The sequence below is a fragment of the Peromyscus leucopus genome, chromosome 2, assembly GCF_004664715.2.
Source record: "Peromyscus leucopus breed LL Stock chromosome 2, UCI_PerLeu_2.1, whole genome shotgun sequence".
Classification (NCBI taxonomy): domain Eukaryota; kingdom Metazoa; phylum Chordata; class Mammalia; order Rodentia; family Cricetidae; genus Peromyscus; species Peromyscus leucopus.
In genome coordinates this window covers 145,662,886-145,681,001 of record NC_051064.1, presented here as the reverse complement: position 1 = coordinate 145,681,001, position 18,116 = coordinate 145,662,886, and the positions used below count along the sequence as shown (strand labels likewise).

The 18,116-nt window shown below is 50.0% G+C and overlaps 2 protein-coding genes across 5 annotated transcripts in view; both read left to right on the top strand.

The window, feature by feature from the left end:
* The window catches only part of Plod1 (procollagen-lysine,2-oxoglutarate 5-dioxygenase 1), a 29,269-nt gene extending 21,532 nt beyond the window's left edge, over positions 1 to 7,737 (top strand). The window contains 6 exon segments of the mRNA XM_028860144.2: positions 16 to 129; positions 917 to 982; positions 1,523 to 1,627; positions 2,794 to 2,940; positions 4,681 to 4,806; positions 6,898 to 7,737. Coding sequence (XP_028715977.1) covers positions 16 to 129; positions 917 to 982; positions 1,523 to 1,627; positions 2,794 to 2,940; positions 4,681 to 4,806; positions 6,898 to 7,053 — 714 coding nt within the window. The 3' untranslated portion in view covers positions 7,054 to 7,737.
* Positions 7,738 to 12,898: 5,161 nt separating this feature from the next.
* Positions 12,899 to 18,116, top strand: part of Mfn2 (mitofusin 2) — a 30,894-nt gene continuing 25,676 nt past the window's right edge. For 2 of the 4 annotated variants that reach the window (XR_003733469.2, XM_028860137.2), the window contains exons 1-3: positions 12,899 to 13,125; positions 14,234 to 14,373; positions 14,732 to 14,816. The gene's annotated coding sequence lies outside the window, so the exon portion shown is untranslated. The remainder of the gene's footprint in view (positions 13,126 to 14,233; positions 14,374 to 14,731; positions 14,817 to 18,116) is intronic. The other 2 variants (XM_028860138.2, XM_028860139.2) reach the window with 2 other exon arrangements.

Sequence of the window (18,116 nt, the reverse complement as noted above, 5' to 3'; positions counted from 1 at the left end):
ATCTACTCTCCACAGGAGGTGTTCATGTTCCTGACCAACCGACACACCTTTGGCCATCTGCTGTCCCTGGATAACTACCAGACCACCCACCTCCATAATGATCTCTGGGAGGTGTTCAGCAACCCTGAGGTGAGACCTGGGTGGGTAGACCTGGACTGGGAGTCACAGAGACTCCAGTTCAGTGGTCTTGTGGCCAGAGACGCCTGCGTGACCTGTTCTCCACATCTTCACCTCCGGGAGTGCTATTCTCGTATAGAGGGAGCCTTAGACATATCGCCCTCTAGTGGTGCAGGGAGCGGTGACTTATTTGAGCCTTTTTAACCTTTGGGCCACACTTACTTGGATTCTAAAATTGTTCTTCCCTGGCTTGGCTTACCTCTGAGGATGTCTCAGTGATCAGAGGAAGCAAGCAGCAGTTGTGACAGTGTATGACAGTACGCCTAAATGATGGGGTATGTAGCTGACATGGGCATTTGTACATGCCTATACACAGTCACATACAGACCCACAAATGTACATGAAGGTGCAGATGTGAGATCCTGTATATCCAGATAACACTCTCACACCCAGCAGGAACATATGATAACCTGCTGGCTTCTTTTGTTTTGTTTTGTTTTTTGTTCCAGACAGGGTTTCTCTGTGTAGTTTTGGTGCCTGTCCTGAATCTCACTCTGTACACCAGGCTAGCCTTGAACTCACAGAGATCCGCCTGGCTCTGCCTCCCGAGTGCTGGGATTAAAGGTGTGCACCACCACCGCCCGGCCTGCCAGCCTCTCTTGAGTTCGTACCTACTCATGTTTTGAGGGACCTGAAGGCTGGAGGCTCCCTGGGAGCATCCCAGGCCATTAAGCTTAAGGTGACCACCGTTGACTCAGGCCAGGCCTGGGAACCCCATTCCATGTTGCATTCTCTACAGGATTGGAAAGAGAAGTACATCCATGAGAATTACACCAAGGCTCTGGCGGGAAAGCTGGTGGAGACGGTAAGGGGTTCATATCCCACAGTTGCTGCCCTGGGATACATGGGGGTGGAGCTTGAATGTGAGGGCAGAGGGGAGAGGAACTATTCAGTCTGTCTGCTCTGGCAGTGCTTGGGGTGGATTGACCTCTCCCTCAGCAGCACTTTCCAGCTGAGGTCTGTAGACACTTTTGACAAGAACTGCTTTTGACAAGGACGGAACTGCTGGGCATGGTGGTGTAGGCCTGTAATATCAGAATTCAGGAGATGGAGGCAGAAGGATCGGGAATTCAAGGAAGAGGAGGAGGGACCATCCCCACATGCTGCCTCCGAGCCAAGAACGAGGGGTGGGGGCTTTGTCCTGTCACTCACATCTGCAGTCCCGTGGCTGTGGCTGTAACCATGGCTGCAAAGTCCATCTGAGCTCTGTCCCTCTACAGCCCCTCACTCAGTCTAACCAGCATCCACTGAACCCTCCCTCCTCGGGGACACTCAGTGAGTTCCCCTGAGGCTTGGTGAGGGGCTGGGGGAGACTCACCAGGAGCTCCGTCTTCCCTCTTGCCAGCCTTGTCCGGATGTCTACTGGTTCCCCATCTTCACGGAGACGGCCTGTGATGAGCTGGTGGAGGAGATGGAACACTATGGCCAGTGGTCTCTGGGTGATAACAAGGTAGTGCCATAGACGCCTGGGAAGCGGCGGGGAGACTGCCTTCACCCCGATGCCCTTCTAGGCTCCTCTGGTCACCTAGCCAGTCTGCCCAGGGCTCTTTACTTTCGGGGTGCAAGCAGGCAAGAACACGAGGTTTAGAAACTGGGAGTGTTGGTCTTCAAACAGACATTGCTAGTTGTGTGGCCTTGAGCTGCCTTACAGCGAGGCTCAGAGTTTTCACCTCCGGCTTGGTGTTTGAATGCTTCAGCTCCCTGCCCCAGGCAAACATGTGAAATGGGGAGATATGGGCCAATGGGAGACAAAGGGCATTGGGTTCCAGGTCCAAGTTCATTAGACATCTGATGCAAGTGGCATGGCCAACATTTGTTCTCAGAAGGAGGAGTCCCTTGCCTACATACAACTTGGGAACTTTTGGCATTGCCTTTAAAGATGCACAAGTTCCTAGATCTGTGTGCCCCCAATTGGCTGATCTCTGACCCTACTGTGCTCCTGGTTACCTGCCTAACCTAGGTATTTTGGTGTCTGGACAGACAGGGACAGTCCATGGACCCCTGAGCCTCAGTGAATAGTGGTGTGTCCCCGTCTCCCCCCAACCCCCCGTTTCCATGCCATTTTTAGGAGGCTTCAAACACTGTAACTCAGTGGCAGAACACCTGCTTAGTGTTGCAAGATTCTGGGTTCGGTTCTCAGCACCAAGACAAAACCCAAAGTACCAGTTCATTGTCTCCTAGTTTCTGAGGGCCAGGAGCCTTATCCGGGTCCTCTGCTGGGGCCTCACAAAGCTGCAGAATCGGGGTCTGCTGGAGTTGTTCTTTATCTGTGGATTGGGGTCTCATTATCAGCTCATGATATTGTTGGAGCAAGTCAGTTCCCTAAAGCTGGAGAACTTGGGACAGCTAGGTTCTCCAAGGCCAGCAGGCACCATGACCTGTCTGCCCAAGATTCTCCTTTAAAAGGCTCTTGGGATAGATCTGACTACCCAGGATAACCTCTCTGTTGATTAGCCCCAAGTTGGGGCTTCAGTGACATCTGCAACCCCTTTCCTCTTTGGCATATAATGTCCCATCCTGTGCCAGGGTCAAGGGGAAGGAATGAGTCAGAGGCTGGGTATCTAGGCATGGGAGTCTGGGTGTCATCTTGGATTCACTCTCTGTGGTTGCTTCCAGGACAACCGTATCCAGGGCGGCTATGAAAACGTCCCCACGATCGACATCCACATGAACCAGATCACCTTTGAGCGGGAGTGGCACAAGTTCCTGGTGGAGTACATCGCCCCCATGACCGAGAAGCTCTACCCTGGCTACTACACCAGGGTGGGTCTGCCTGGAGGCAGCGGGACGGGGGATGGTGGGCACAGTTCCAGCTTTAGGGAGACAGTAGACGTTTTGGTCCCCACAGTAGAGTAGTGTCTCCACACTGTCAGGTGAGGTACGGAGGGGAATGTGGGGTGTTGTGTGGGGGGGTGAGCCTCTGGGTGGGGCGTTAAGAGGCACTTAGGGGTCCAGTATGCTGCCCTAGGCTCTGACTGTGCCTCTTGTGGGTCATTCCTGTGTTATTTATTTATTGGGACTGGGGATCGAGTTAGAGCATTTCTCTGTGTAGCCTGGAACTCACACTGTAGCCCAGGCTGGCCTCTAACTCAGATAGATCCACCTGCCTCTGCCTCCCGAGTGCTGGGATTAAAGGCGTGCGCCACCACTGCCCAGCTTCAGAAATCGGTCTTTTGAGACAGGGTCTCTCTCTGTAGAGCAGGCTGGCCTTGAAACTTGAGATGCTCCTCCTTGCTTGGCTTCCCAAGAGCCGAGACTACAGGTGTGAACCACCAGGTCTAAATCCTGGTTCTCTTTTTTCCTTTTTGTTTTGAGACAAGGTCCCACTGACTTGCTCAAGCTGACCTAGAACTCACTTTGTAGAGCCCAGGCAGGCCTAGGACTCTGGACCCTCCTGCCTCAGCTTCACAAGTAACTTGGATTCCAGATGTGCACCTCCTGGTTCAGCGTTCTGTACCTTTATCTGTTTGTAAATTTGTTTTCTTTTTAAAATGTATTTTTAAGTATATGTAGCTGCGTATACTTGAGTATGGGTGCTTGATGGATCAAGAGAGGTGCTGGATCCTCTGGAACTGGAGTTACAGAGAGCTGTGAGCCACCATGTGGGCACTGGGAACCAAATCTAGGTCCTCTGCAAGAGCATGAAGTGCTCTTGACCTCTGAGCCGCCTCTCCAGCCCTGTGCTCTGTGTATTTAAACCTCGTCTTCCTTCTTCCACTAGTCCACCAGAGAAACGGTTCAGCTGGCCGCAAGCCCTTTCCATTCCCTACTGTCTCTCTGGTGGCGTCATTGACGAGTCTGTTCTCATGCATGCCCAGCAAATGCTCCACCCAGGGAGCTATACCTCCTCATCCCCTTTTCCTGGCCTTTCAAGGCAGGGTCTTTCTGTGTAGCCTAGGTTTGGCTAGAACTTTCTATGTAGACCCAGGCTGGCCTTGAGTTTGAAGCGGTTCCCTTGCCTCACAGGCATGCCTGACTTTTTAACTTCATGTGTGTGAGTGTTTCACCTGCATGCGTGTCTGTTTACCACAGTGTACATTTCCATGAGGAGGACAGAAGAGGTTGTCAGGTTCCCTGGGACTGGACTGGAGATACTGATGGTTGTGAGTCACCATGTGGGTGCTGGGAATCTAACCTGGGTCCTCTGGAAGAGTGCACCTTCTCTAGTGCAGCTGGGCTCATTCCCAGGGAAGCATATAGTGGCCGGAAAGGGCAAACGAAGTTGGAGTCATTCCTGTCTCAACCTGACTCCTTTCCTTCCTCTCTTCCCATCTCCCCGTCCGTCCGTCCGTCCGTCCGTCCCTCCCTCCCTTCCTCCATTCTTCTTGGGACTCTTATGTGCCAGCTGCTGTCCCAGGCACTGGTATTAAGTAGCCCCACACTCTGAGAGTGAACAGCACAGCATAGTAGATAGTTGGGAGCTCACTGTACGCTCTGCCTCGCCTTGGCCCTCCCAGCCTCTCTTGACGGATGTCGGCTTTCCTGTCCCCTGCCCTGTCACAGGCCCAGTTTGATCTCGCCTTCGTTGTCCGCTATAAGCCTGACGAGCAGCCTTCGTTAATGCCTCACCACGATGCCTCCACCTTCACCGTCAACATCGCCCTCAACAGGGTCGGGGAAGATTATGAGGTGAGCCAGGGCCTCGGGGCCGAGGCTGGCGGAGGGAGGAGCCAGGCTCTGGTGAGCAAAGGGCCCAGGGGCTTGGAGGAAAATGGTGCCCGGTGTGTGGGGAGAGCTTCCTGGAAGAGTGTGACATCAAGGCACAGTTAGGCAGCGTAAGTGTCTTCACAGGAGGCGGAGCACAAACTCCAGGAGGTCTGGGCAGTGGTTCTGCACCCTGCCTTCTTCCTCAGTAGCCCTGTACCCTCTAACAGGCTTCTTGGCTTCTCTGTTTTCTTCTGTTTTCATGAGTTGTGAGAACAAGTGAGGGGACCCAGGTCATGGCTTATAAGAAACCCCAGTACATACTCAATGAGTGACAGCTACTGGTGAAGGAGTCTGGGGTTCTCCTTATGAGAAGGAAGAAGGCTTTTTTGGGGGGAGTGTGGGGACTGTTAGCCTTGGCACAAACATGTGACTGGAAGAAAGAGCTATGGAAACCAAGAAGGCACTGAGGTCAAGAAAAGCCATTCTGAGGGCCTCAGCTAGGCCTCTGCATAGGGCCAGTTAGTGAGCTAGCTTGGGCCTCCATCCATTCCTTATGCAATTAAAAAAAGTTTGGCTTGAGAGAGAGCCTTACACTGTAGCTTTGGTTGGACTCAGACTCACAGAGATCCGCCTGACTCTGCGTCCTCAGTGCTGGGATTAAAGGCGAGCGCCATCAAGCCCAGCTACAACTATTTTTTTTTTGTAGTTCTTTTGGACTTACTTGGCCCTGGACTAGGCACCGTGAAGGACACCCATAAAAACAACTGTGTTGGGACTGGAGATGTGTGGCTCTGTGGGTAGCGTGATGGATTGCCTGTCGTGTACAAACCTCTGGGTTCATTCCCAAACGGCATAAAACCAGGCATGGTGGTGCACACTTGAACTTAGGAATGAGAGGCAAGAAGATCGGAATTCAAGGCTGTTCTCAGCTACCTAGCAAGTTTGAGGCCAGCCTGGACTACATGAGAACTCCATCTTCAAAACCAAAACCAAAACAGCTATTGTTACAGGGAGCTCACCAGAGATGGCCAGTCAGACATAGTTTATAGTTAACTGGGAGTCTTTATTCCAGATGGTTGGGATTACACAAGTGTTCAGGGACCTGGGTGGTACCCCCAAGTGTCCAGAACATGGTTGTGTTTTGTTTTGTTTTGAGACAGGGTTTCCCTGTGTAGCCCTGGCTGTCCTGGAACTAGCTCTGTAGACCAGACTGGCCTCGAACTCAGAGAGCCACCTGCCTCTGCCTTCCATGTGCTACACGCTGCCCAGCATGAGAACTTGGGGTTTTTTAAAGGCAGAAGCCACATCCTGCCATCTCACATGGCAGCTGTAGGGAGCTTCACAACGTAAGCAGTTTGAGAGTTGGGTAATTTTCCATGAGATTCTCCATCAAGGATATCACATTCTAGTTATACCTGGAATTGCCTCAGCAAGAATATAAGCTGGAGGAGCTTCTGCACTGTTTTGCTCTGTTGAACTGTGATTTTTCAAGAGTTTAACAGTGGGAAGTTATGTGTGGTGTAGTGGCACTTGGGAGGCAGTGGCAGGAACCTGGTCTATACAGCCTGGTCTGTCTATACAGCCTAGTCTAAGCTATATGTATGAATGTATGTATGTATGTATGTATGTATGTATGTGTTTGCTTTTCAGACAAGGTCTCATGTATCTCTGGTTGGCCTCAAACTTGCACTGAACTCCTGATTCTTCTGCCTCCCTCCACCTTTTGAGTGCTGGGATTACAGGCCCTGCCACATCCGGCTAAACTAAACTCTGTATATACTCTTACTTATTTCTGTCAGCTGTCTCTAGACGCAGAACCTGAGGCTTGGGGGAATCATAAACTTGGTAAAGGGTGAAGGATGGAGGTGACCTTTGCCCGGGGCTTCCTGACTCCAAGGTCAGCCTCTGCTTCTCCTAGTGCCCTTCTCAGGCAGCTGATGGCTGTCACTCCACAAGGCACCCCCAGACCTCAGTGCCAATAGGCTCCTTGGCTGTGATAGAACAGAAGACAGGGAGCTATGGAGAAAGGGGTGTGAATGTGGAAAGAACTCACCGATGCTTCCTCTCTCCCAGGGCGGAGGCTGCCGATTTCTGCGCTACAACTGCTCCGTGAGAGCCCCAAGGAAGGGCTGGGCCCTCATGCACCCTGGACGGCTCACACACTACCACGAAGGGCTTCCCACCACCAAGGGCACCCGCTATATTGCTGTGTCCTTCGTCGATCCCTAACTGGCCAGTGCCTGCCTGCTTCTGTTAGATTTTTCTCTTCATTGACAACTACTGCCCAGCAGCCCCCGGGACCCCTGGGTCCCAAGGAACCCAGTCCAACCTCCGATTCCTGAATTCCTGTTGCTCTTGAAGCTGCCAGTTGGAAAGATCGGGTGTAGACCAGAGATGGAGCGCCCCTCTGAGACTGGGGCTGCCCATGGTGCTCCCACCAGTCTCAGGAGACGGTGGTAATGTTCGTCTGCCTGGAGTTCCCGGGCCGCCTCCTTCCTCTGACTTTCTCTGGGGTCAGACTTCTGCTGGAGCTGCCTGGGAGACTGTAGAGTCAGAGAAGCTATGCCCAGAATACCTGTGGAAGATCTCGCCCCTAGGATTCCGTCTCAGGTGTCAGTGCCACCAAGATCTGGGCATACCCACCCCCAACTCCAGCCCTGGACTTAGGACTGTTGAAGCCCCCTCCCCCCAAGTCTGTGTCGCCGGAACCAACAGTTGTCTCTGTTGAGACCGTGACTCAGAAATCCTCCCAGAGGGGCAGGAAAGACATCTGTGCCACAGCTTGGTTCCCTCCTGACCCTGCTTGGGGGTGGGGCACGATATGTCCACACTGTACTGGGTCACCCTGTCCCGATGCCTCTGGAGACAGGGGCAGAGATGAGAGTTCTATTAAATGTTGTTCAAACCACTGTATGAGCGAAGCCTGGGGTGGGCCAGTGTGCCCGTGACTGGCAGACATCCACAGGGAGGGCTGTAAGAGCCCCTGGCTGGTAGGTCAGGCTGTTAGTAGACTCTAGGACTCCCAATTCCCAAACCCAGTGCCGTGTGGCCTCCAGGGTGCATTAATGTATTCTAAAAGTCTCTACTAGGAACTGGATACTGGTTGGGCCATACTCTTTCAGTTGCCAAGACCTGCATTACCTGTCATTGCCTTTATAGCCTTTGCTAACCCTTCTGCAGGTGCAACTATGATATCAAGTACAGAACTTTGGGTGGCCCCCACCATCCCCTGGGCACAGTGGTTTGGTTTTAGGACATTTGCTAATAAGATCTAACATCTAGCCAGGTGATGGTGGTGCAGGCCTTTAGTCCCAGCATGGGAGGCAGAGGCAGGTGGATCTCTGTGAGTTTGAGGCCAGCCTGGTCTCCAGGACAGCCAGGACGGTTACATAGAGAAACCCTGTCTTGAAAAAAACCAAACCAAACCAAAAAAAAAAAAAAAAAAAAAAAAGTCTAACATCTATGTAGCCCAGGCAGGACTCTAATTCAGGATCCTCCTGTTTGAACCCCAAGATCTGGGATTACAGGCATGCTACCACCACTCCCTGCTAAGAGCTACCATCTATCCATCTCTTACAGTGAGCTGGTGCAAGTCAGGCCCTCCTGGATGAGGGCTATTTCTTCTTCACGGGTGGAGAAAGAGTCGTTGGCTCCTGGACGTAGCAAGTGAGTGGTAGGAACAGGCCTTTGAGAATAGTCTCAGAGATTGAAGCAATCAAAACCTCGCCTGAGGGATTGGCATCAGTATTTTGAAGGTGGAAAAAGAACCACGTGTGCTTCCCTGTGGACTCTGTGAGAAACGTCAAACGTCACAATGGCCATAAGAACAAAACATTCTCTACTGAAGAGCAGTAGGGAATGGCCAGCTAATATAAGCTGTTGCTTTAATTTGTATGATTTTTGCCTCCTGGGAGACTTTATCCATGTCTGAGACAATTTGGTTGTTACAGCTGGGGAAGTGGGGTGCTACTGGCTTCTGGTAGACAGAGACTAGGGGTGCACAGGGCAGCCCCTAACCACTGTGGACAAAAAAGGTTTATCCTAAAATGTCAGTAGTTCTGGAGAAGGCTTGTCAGCCGATGCCACTGAAGCTGGGCCTTAGTGTGAGGGGGCAGGAGGACACAGTGTTGGGTCCCGGTGAGCCAAGTCCCCGGGCCTGGAGGATGCGGGTGGCTGGAGGAGGTGGGGTAGGCAGGTCAAACTGTAAAGGACTATTTCCCTGGGTGTCTTAGTCTTATTTTCTCATGGAGAAGGTGGGGGCGGGTTGTTGTGGTTTTGAGATGGCGTCTCTATGTAGCCCAGGCTGTCCTCCTACTGTTACCTCCCAAGTGCTAAGGTTTCAGGCTTGACTTTTTGTCTTTTTTCTGTTGCTATACTGTAACAGAGTCTGGGTAATTTGTAAACATGCAGGGGTATCCAAACTTTTGACATGACGCTGTCATCTACAAATGTGTTGAGCTGAATTCATAACTATCTTGGGACACATGTGACCCCCCTAGGCCACAGGTTGGCTGTAACTGGATTAGAAGTTTATATCTTTGGGTATGGTGGTACACATGTATAATCCCAGCACTGGGAGGCAGAGGTGGAAGGATGGGAAGTTTCAGGCTAGTCTGGGCTACATAGAGACCACCCCATCTCAAAAAAAAAAAAAAAAAAAAAAAAAAAAAACTAAATCAAAGCATAGAAGTCTATGAGTTCTGCACCTCTGGGAGCTGCACCATGGTGGCGAACATCACCACGGCAGGCAGAGGGTACATGCTACCTCAGATTTCTCTTCCACTAAGGCCATCCATCATGAGGGCCCACCATCATGATCTCATCTAATTCTGATTACTCCCCAGAAGCTCTCTCTCCAAATGCCATTAATGGGACTTTCTCAGAATTAGGTTTGCAACAAGTGAACATGGATGGTGTCTTAGGTTTCTGTTGCTGTGATGAAACACCCTTACCAAAAACAACTTGGAGAGGAAAGGATTTGTTTCAGGTTATAATTTTCAAGTCACACTCAGTCACTGAGGGATGTCAGGGCAGGAACCTGGAGGCAAGGATTAAGGCAGAGGCTGTGGAGGAGTGCTGCTTCCTGACCCTGCAGACCAAAGTACCTCTTAGGGAGGTACTTTCTCAACTGAGATTTCCTCTGCTCAGATGATTCTAGCTTGTGTCAAGTTAACAAAACAAAAAAAAAAAATCTGACCAGCACAGAGAACACATTCAAACTATACGGAAGCTAAAAGGGGTTGGACCTCCACTTGGAAACAAGCAATCATTTGTGAATTGTGTATATTGGAGCTGTGAGTCGGTTCATCCTCTAGTCACTCCGACAAACCTGATGGCCTAAGTTTTATTCCCAGCACCTACCATGTAAAGGGTAGAGGAAAGAATTGACTCCACACATGTACCCCCTACATACATGGAGCTCTCATGCGTGCACACACACCTTCACACACACACACACACACACACACACACCCCTACACAATAAAAATTTAAAAAGAAAAGATTCTTTAGTTTTGTTCAAAGACTCCCCGTGTGATTACAGGCTGGCCTCTCACTTGTGATCTTCCCACCTCAGCATCCTGAGTGCTGGGGTAATAGACATGTGTCGTTCAATCTTAGATGGTCTTTTAATAAGAAACCCAGAGCCAGATATCAGGGTGAAAGCTGAAAGATCAGAGAAACAGAACAGCCAGCCACTAGTTCTTAGCCTCTACGAAATCCTCAGCCTAAAGAGAGTGAGTTCCTGTTTCCTCACACCTTATATACCTTTCTCTGCCCAGACATCACTTCCAGGGATTAAAGGTGTGTGCCACCACTGCCTGTCTCTGTTTCCAGTGTGGCCTTGAACTCACAGAGATCCAGACAGATCTCTGCCTCCCAAGTGATAGGATTAAGGGTGTGTGCCACCACTGCCTGACCTCTGTGTCTAATCTAGTGGCTGGCTCTGTCCTCTGATCCTCAGGCAAGTGTATCAGGGTACACAATATCATCACTACAGACATGAATCACCATGTCCTGTCTAGGGTTGTTTTTAACTAATAGTGATTATTTTTCTAGTTACAAATGTAATTCACATCCACCATGGTAAAGTCAATCAGAATGGGAAAGAATGAAAGAAGGCAGGCCTCCTGCAGGTGGGTCCAGCTCTCCCTGGACCCGTTTCCAGCGGCAGTCAGCAGTACTGGAGGAACTTAGTCACTGAGGGGTTAAAGGCAGGCCTCATGGTTTGGAGTTCTGGTTCAGAGAAGCCCAGATGGAGGGTAAAATTAGAAGCCTGGGAATGGACTAAAAAGTTCCTTCTGCTGTCTAGGATGGGATTAGGGCCTAGGTCAAAGCTTGCAGGGAGGTTACAGACAGGAGGAATGACAGGAGATATTTTAGGTGAGGTCTTCCTGGCCTCTGTCTTGGGTTAAGATTCTGCCTAAAGGGAAAGGAAACAGAGTCCACAATTCTGTGCTCGGAGAACTCCCTAGGGAGGCTGGGGACGATAGAGGAGGAGACACTCAGTGCAGTGCTAAGACTTGAGTGTGCACCAGATCCTAAGGCAAGGGCTGGGTTTGACCAGTCCAGAGTCAGACATTGCAGACAGGAGGCTGCCCTGGGAGCAGTGACTACAGAGCAGCTTCCCCTGACTCACCTCCCTGGAGACTCGTAACTGGAGTGCCGACTTACCTCTAAAGCTGTTTGTGGCATGACTCGACCCTGGCTGTAGGGCAGAGCCAATCAGTAGAAAACATAACATGAGAACTAGGTGTGGTGGTGATTGACTACAGTCTTAGCCCTAGGGAAGTGGGGCAGGAGGTTCAAGGCTAGTTTGGACCACCTAGTGGCAGCCCTGCCTCAAAAAAAGAAAAACAAAAAAGCAATGTAGTATGTACCACAAATGCAAGCCACTTGGGTAATTTAAAATATTCAACGAGCCATATTATATGCTTTTAAGGATTTTGTTTGTTATTTTTAGTTAATGTGTATGAGTTCCTGCTTGCATGTATGAAAGTGCACCACACATGTGCCTGGTGCCCATGGAGGAGAGAAGAGGATGTCGGATCCCCTGCATTGTAGTTACAGATGGTTGTGAGCTGACATGGGGGTGTCTGGTCCTCTGTAAAAGCCATCTCTCTAGGCTCCAGCCAAATTTCCTTATTGTGTGTGGGTGGATGCACCATGCCATGGCACTGGTGTGGAGGTCAGAGGACAACTTTTCAGGAGTGGATTTTTTCCTTCCACCATGTGGGTTCCTGGTGATGGAACTGGAGTTGGCAGGCTTGGTAGCAGCCGTCTTTACCCACTGAGCCATTTTGTGACCTCCACTATTAGCTCTACTTTTAGAAGTAAAAAGAGATGGGAATGTAAGTAAGATAATGTATTTCATTTAGTCCAGTCTATCCAAAGCCTTAACAACATGTTATCAATATAAAAACATTAATGAGGTAGTTTGCATTTTTTTTCTTCATGTTTAGCATTGGGGCATCTCTCAATTTGCAGTAGCTGCATTTCAGGGCCTCGGTAGCCACAAGTGGCTGGTTGGTGATGTTACAGAACCCAGGCTTGGAGCCCTCCCAGTTTGGGGTCATGGGTTGTATTCTAGTACCTGGTGCAAAATTAGGGGTCAGTGAGTGACATGTGAGGTCAGATAATCATGCCCTGAGTGTCCTGGAACTACTGTGAAAATTTTAAAATTGTATGTTAGATACCCAGCTCAGTGACTGGCACCTAGTAGGTGCCTGATGCATTGCGGCTGCTGTTTTGACTGCCTCAAAGGCAACTGAAAGACAATTACTTCACTCTAACGGTCTGTTCCCTTTGAAGACGTTTCTCTCAGATTATGAAATTCAAGTCTGGATTTCAAACTTGGCAGGTGTTACAGGGTCAAGTTCTGGAGCAACAAATGAAAACGCACGCAGACCTCTAATGCGCACCCTTGTCGTCGTCCCCGTTCCCCCCCCTCCAAGCCCCCATGTTTGACAGCTCGAGGCTCCGCCCTACCCCGCCCTGCCTGGCACCGATCTAAACTACAACTCCCATGATGCATTGGGAACCCCACCCAAACGATCACGTCATCTGCATAGGACGCGGGACGGTTACCAGGCACGCGGAGACTTCCTTTAGAGCGCGGAGCCTCTGGACGCCGTCGCACAGGAGTGGTAGGGTTGAAGTAACTGAGCTCCTAAGCCATCAGCTCATCTGGGGTGCGGCGGGGCGAGTGACGAGCGCAGCCCCCTCCCCTCCCTCTTCTCTCGGTGTGGCGCCAGCTAGTGACGTCGTGGGTGTGATGGCCGCCTCGAGGCCGGGACGGTGAAGGTGAGAGGGCGAGCGCGCCGGGGTGGTGGAACCGGCAGGCCCCCGCCGGGAGAGTCCTGAGCCGTCCAGCTTAGGACGCTGGGACGCCGGGGCCCCTGGGGCTCGGGCTCAGGCTCGGGTCACACGGACGTTCCCCTGCTTCGGCCTCGCCGCCGTGCCCTCCTCGACTCTGAGCAGGGGGCGGGCCGCAAGAGCCAGGGCTGGGAGGTGGGCTCCTCGAAGCTCCCGCACCCTGGTCTTCCCGGCCCTGTGGTCACATTCCTGACCCCTGACCCTTTCCCAGTTTTCATCCAATACTTTTCTATTTTCTTTTTGCCAGCATGTTTTCAGGACCCAGTTCCCTGCCCACCCCATTTATGGCGGAGGTCCTTTTCCCTGTATGACTTCTCATTGCACCGTTAAGACCCTCGAGGGTTGGAGCTATTCTGATCCGTCACTGACCCTAGCACCTAGCACACTGAAGGCCTCAAAATACTGAAAAAGATAGCTGTTTGGATGCAGAAAGGCAAAAGTGCCATCCTTCATCTCTTGTAATACTCCCCACACTGTTTGTTTACTTTCCAATCATCTCTCCCTCCTTTCAGAATTGTCCCCTTTTTGTCTCTTATGTTGGAAAACACAAGTGAGCTTTGGAGTCACAGCTAGCGTATCTTGGTTTTAGCTTGACCACATGACTGCATACATCTAAGTACTCTAAGCCCAAATTTATTCCATAGACCTGAGAATGGAAGGGGTTCCTTTATAGCAGCTGGGATACTGGCTTTCAGTCAGGTCTCCTTCTCTTTCTTTCCACATCCCTGCTAGTTGACAGTTTCCCTGTCGTCACGGCCAGGCCTTGTCCTGGTTCAGCTCCCTCCTTTTCGGGAACCTCATTGACACTTGCACTAGCACGTGGCTAAGAATGTGTTTGTGCATGCCTGTGTTTGTGTCCCTTGTCATCGTCTTCCCCTCCCCCTCCACACTTCCTCACCTGCTCCTGAAGTACCTCAGTGAGTAACTTCCCTCAGGGATGAGTTAGTTTGGCTTTAACACCTAATTAGACATGCTTTGCACATGTTTAGGTTCTTCTTCCTAGTTGCCTATTGACTGCTCTCTTGCTTTCCAAAAGTTGGGACAGGTGGAGTCAACACCATCAGTAGCCAACCTGGACCTGAGTCAGCACAGAAGAGACCTCAAGTTCTTTTCATCTTTTTGACTCCAACCATGTCCACAATGCCCACCCTGTGAAGGTCTCTTACCAGCTAAAAAGTAAGTGGAATCTGTGGTTTGGGGCACCGTGGATCTGCATTGAGAGCAAAAGAGTGTTCTGGGGGCTCTCAGGTGGCAAGTCTCCTGGATGGGATCCTGGAACACAGCTGGTGGCTTCCAACTTCTGTTGGAAGAAGCTGTTTCTCCTTTCTGCTTCCATGGGATTTTACTAATTGACAGTTCAAAACTTGGCCAGGATCTATCTCCTGAGGTCCCTGAAGAATTAGTCTCTTTCCCTTGTTGTTCCTCCCTGTGCTGGCTCTTCTCCACCTCTGCTTGGCAGAGGTTGGCTCCTTATCATGGTCTAAGAGTTTGCTCTGTCTGTTACCCTGTATACTCTTTTGTTTCAATTTCTCAGCTTCTCCTCTGTTCCAGTTGTGCCAGCAGACCATCTTTGGACCCATTTTATTTTCTCTGCTAGGAGTTGCTGTACATAAAACTGGGTAAGGAGGTGATGTGGATCCAGGGCCACACCTGGATCCAAATACCTTGCACTGAATTTTGTGCTGCTGTGCAAACACCTAATGCTCCTCCACTAACAGCCTGGGTCGAGGCAAAGCTTCTGAGGGCCTTCAAGTGCTAATACTGGTTGCTGTTCCGAACTGGGTTTGTTTCTGATCTTAAGTTAATATGCTGTTACTGTGCTCTTGTAACTTCTGGGGGTGGGAGAAAACTGTCAGATGAATGAACCTTTCCCTAAAGTGTGATCTAGGGAATTTTAAAATTCTAAGGAATTTTAAAGCCTGTTAGAAGTTTCTTCTCACCTTACCCCTCCTTTCTTTTGAGAAAGGCAGGGTCACATGAGCAGGCTGGCCGTGATTAACTGAGGACCTTAAGCTCTCTTTTCTTGTTCTTTTTTCCAGATTTATTTATTTTGTGTGCATGTGGGTCCCAGTGCACACGTGGAGGTCAGAGGACAGCTTGTGGGAATTTGTTCCCTCTACCGTGTGGGTTCAAAGGATTGGATTTAGGTTGTTAGGTGTGGCAGCAAGAACTTTTATCGATGGCTGAGCCATCTCTCCTTCCCAGCCTCGAACTGGTGATTCTCCTGCCTCCACCTCCCAAGTGCTAGGAATGCACTTGTGCACCACCAGGCTGTTAAGAAGTGTCTTCCTGCTGGCAGGTGGTGGCGCACGCCTTTAATTCCAGCACTCTGGAGTCAGAGGCAGGTGGATCTCTGAGTTCAAGACCAGCCTGGTCTACAGCGAGAGTTCTAGGACAGCCAGGGCTACACAGAGAAACCCTGTCTTGAAAAACAAAAAAACTAGTGTAGCAGGAATCTTAAAAGTACTTATTAATAAAATCAAACCTGAGGCGAGTTATTGGGGTCCATGCTGGTAGATCAGAGAGACAGAACAAGCCACAGCTATCTCACCTCGCCAGATCCTCAGCTGGTCTTGTCTCCTCAGACTGGAGGCCTCTGAGTCCTCATCCGGAATGGATCTCAGCTGAACTGAACCAGCCAAATGCCTAACCAGCCAAATGCTTAACCAGCCAAATGCTTCTAGTTTCTGGTCCTCACGCCTTATATATCTTTTTGCTTTCTACCACCACTCCCTGGGATTAAAGGTTGGCTTTCTGGGATTAAAGGCGTGTCACCATGCTTGGCTGTTTCCAATGTGGCCTTGAACTCACAGAGATCCAGAGGGATTTCTATCTCTGGAATGCTAGGATTAAAGGTGTGAGTGCCACCATTTTCTGGCCTTTGTATCTAGTGGCTGTCTGTTCTCTGACCCCAGATAAATTTATTAGAATACACAATACCACCACAAACTAGGGCTGGAGAGATAGCTCAGGGGTTAAGAGCACAGGCTGCTCTTCCAGAGGTCCTGAGTTAGAGTCCCAGCACCCACTTGGTGGCTCACAACCATCTATAACTGTAGTCTCAAGAGATCTAACGCCCCCTTTCTAGTGTGCAGATGTACATGCAGACAAAGCATCTCTATACATAGAATATATAAATGAATAAATCTTGAAAAAAAAACTCCATAAAATCATTGAATAAATTGCTCAGTGCCGATCAGTTGCAGTGACACTGTGTTTAAGTCTGCCTTCCCTCCCAGGCCTCTGCCACATTCATATGCACAGAAATGATTTGGCTGTACTAGTGTTTTACACATTGATGTCCTTGTGGAACTTTTTTTGCATGGACCATTGGGTGCTAGAGTTCTGGAGATCACTCTTTGGGAAATACTGCTGTGAAGGGCTCCAAAATCCAAAGCACTTTGAGGATGTCACAGAAACTCAGGGTGTGCCATTTAGCATAACTAAGTTAGTGTAACTGATGTCAAACCAGATCTCTGGCCCAGCTGTACTTAGGGGACAGGCCCCACATGCCTGCAGTGAGCCCTGTGGTAAGGTGAGGCCTATCAGGGCTTTCCAGAAGAGGGACAGGAACTCAGCATAGTCCCACTACCTCACTGACAGGAAAAGCCCCAGATAGCAGGGGTTCTTTGGGGGCTTTAGTGTATATATTTATAAATTTAGTCCTTTTGTGCACAGGGATATGTGCAGTTTGCTCTTTGGATTAGATTTCAGAATATGAAAAATTTGTTCATCTCTCTTGACTAGCTGAGCGCCAAATACTTAGCTAGAAACTACTTTTCAGGAAAAAGTGGATTTGGGTATTTAGGGGTGGAAGGTTTTAGGCTGTTTCCCTCAGTGGTATTCACTGACACAGCCTGTGCCGCTCACAGTTGTGGATGAGGAAGGTGGGATGGGGACGATGCTATGCTGTCAAAGCCCGGCTTTCTAGAGGCTCAGTACCTAGGTAGAGAAAGTGATTTTAAAAGCAGTTCAAATGAAAAATCTGGTAAGGTTGTGTCCTGTGCGTGTGGGTGACTTTCTAGGAGGAAAGTAAGAGCATGCAAAATGAATGGAAAAGGACAATGGTTTCTAGACAGAAAGCAAGGTCAAATGCAGACACTGCCTGGGAATTAGCAGAGCCAGAGAAATTCAAGCTTGGAGCCAGCTGTGGTAGGTTTCTGCAGGGCTAGCGCACGTAGCTGCAGGTGTGAGATCAGGGCAGCTCCTGACCAGCTGAACACCCAGCAGGCCCTTAACCTCCAGCCACTTGGCTTTACTAGTGTGCATGCCCTTGCATTTACTGAACACTAACAGCTCTTGGTTTATATGGTTTGGGCTTGAAGACAATGGCCTGCACCTTGGAAGCACCCACTTCTAAAAGCCCAGCGGCTATCAAGGAACTTTCTTCCTATAAGCAAGTCAGTTGTGGGCTGGGCACTGCTTATCTTTTCCAGCTGACCTGTTTACTCCATTTCCATGGCAGCGGGTGGGGGAGTACAGATGTGTTGGTAGGGTTACTCACCAACATTGCTCCCGGCATCCGAGGCTGGATTGCTGGGTGGCCATGGGAGAGTCTTGTGATCTGGCTGTAGTTTATTACTGGTGGAGACCATGAGGTATGTGTCTACCTTTGAGCCCTGACTGTGCTGAGCATGCTGCCCATGTCATTATCTGTAGTCATCTTACAATTCACACCGTATCTTATTTGTTGAATATGAGAAATCAGGGTTCCAATGTGAAATGACTGGCATGAATTTATGCGGGAAGAACCCAGGGACTCTGCTGTTGATTTCAGAATCTCTGTCTTGTGCAACCTTACCCCATCCTACACTCTTTTCCTCCTCTTTCCCTTTCTTGTTCTTGTGTTCCGCCCACCCATGACTTCAAGGCACTCTTCCTTTGCTGTGTGAGTTGTTTTATTTCTAGTGCCCATTCTC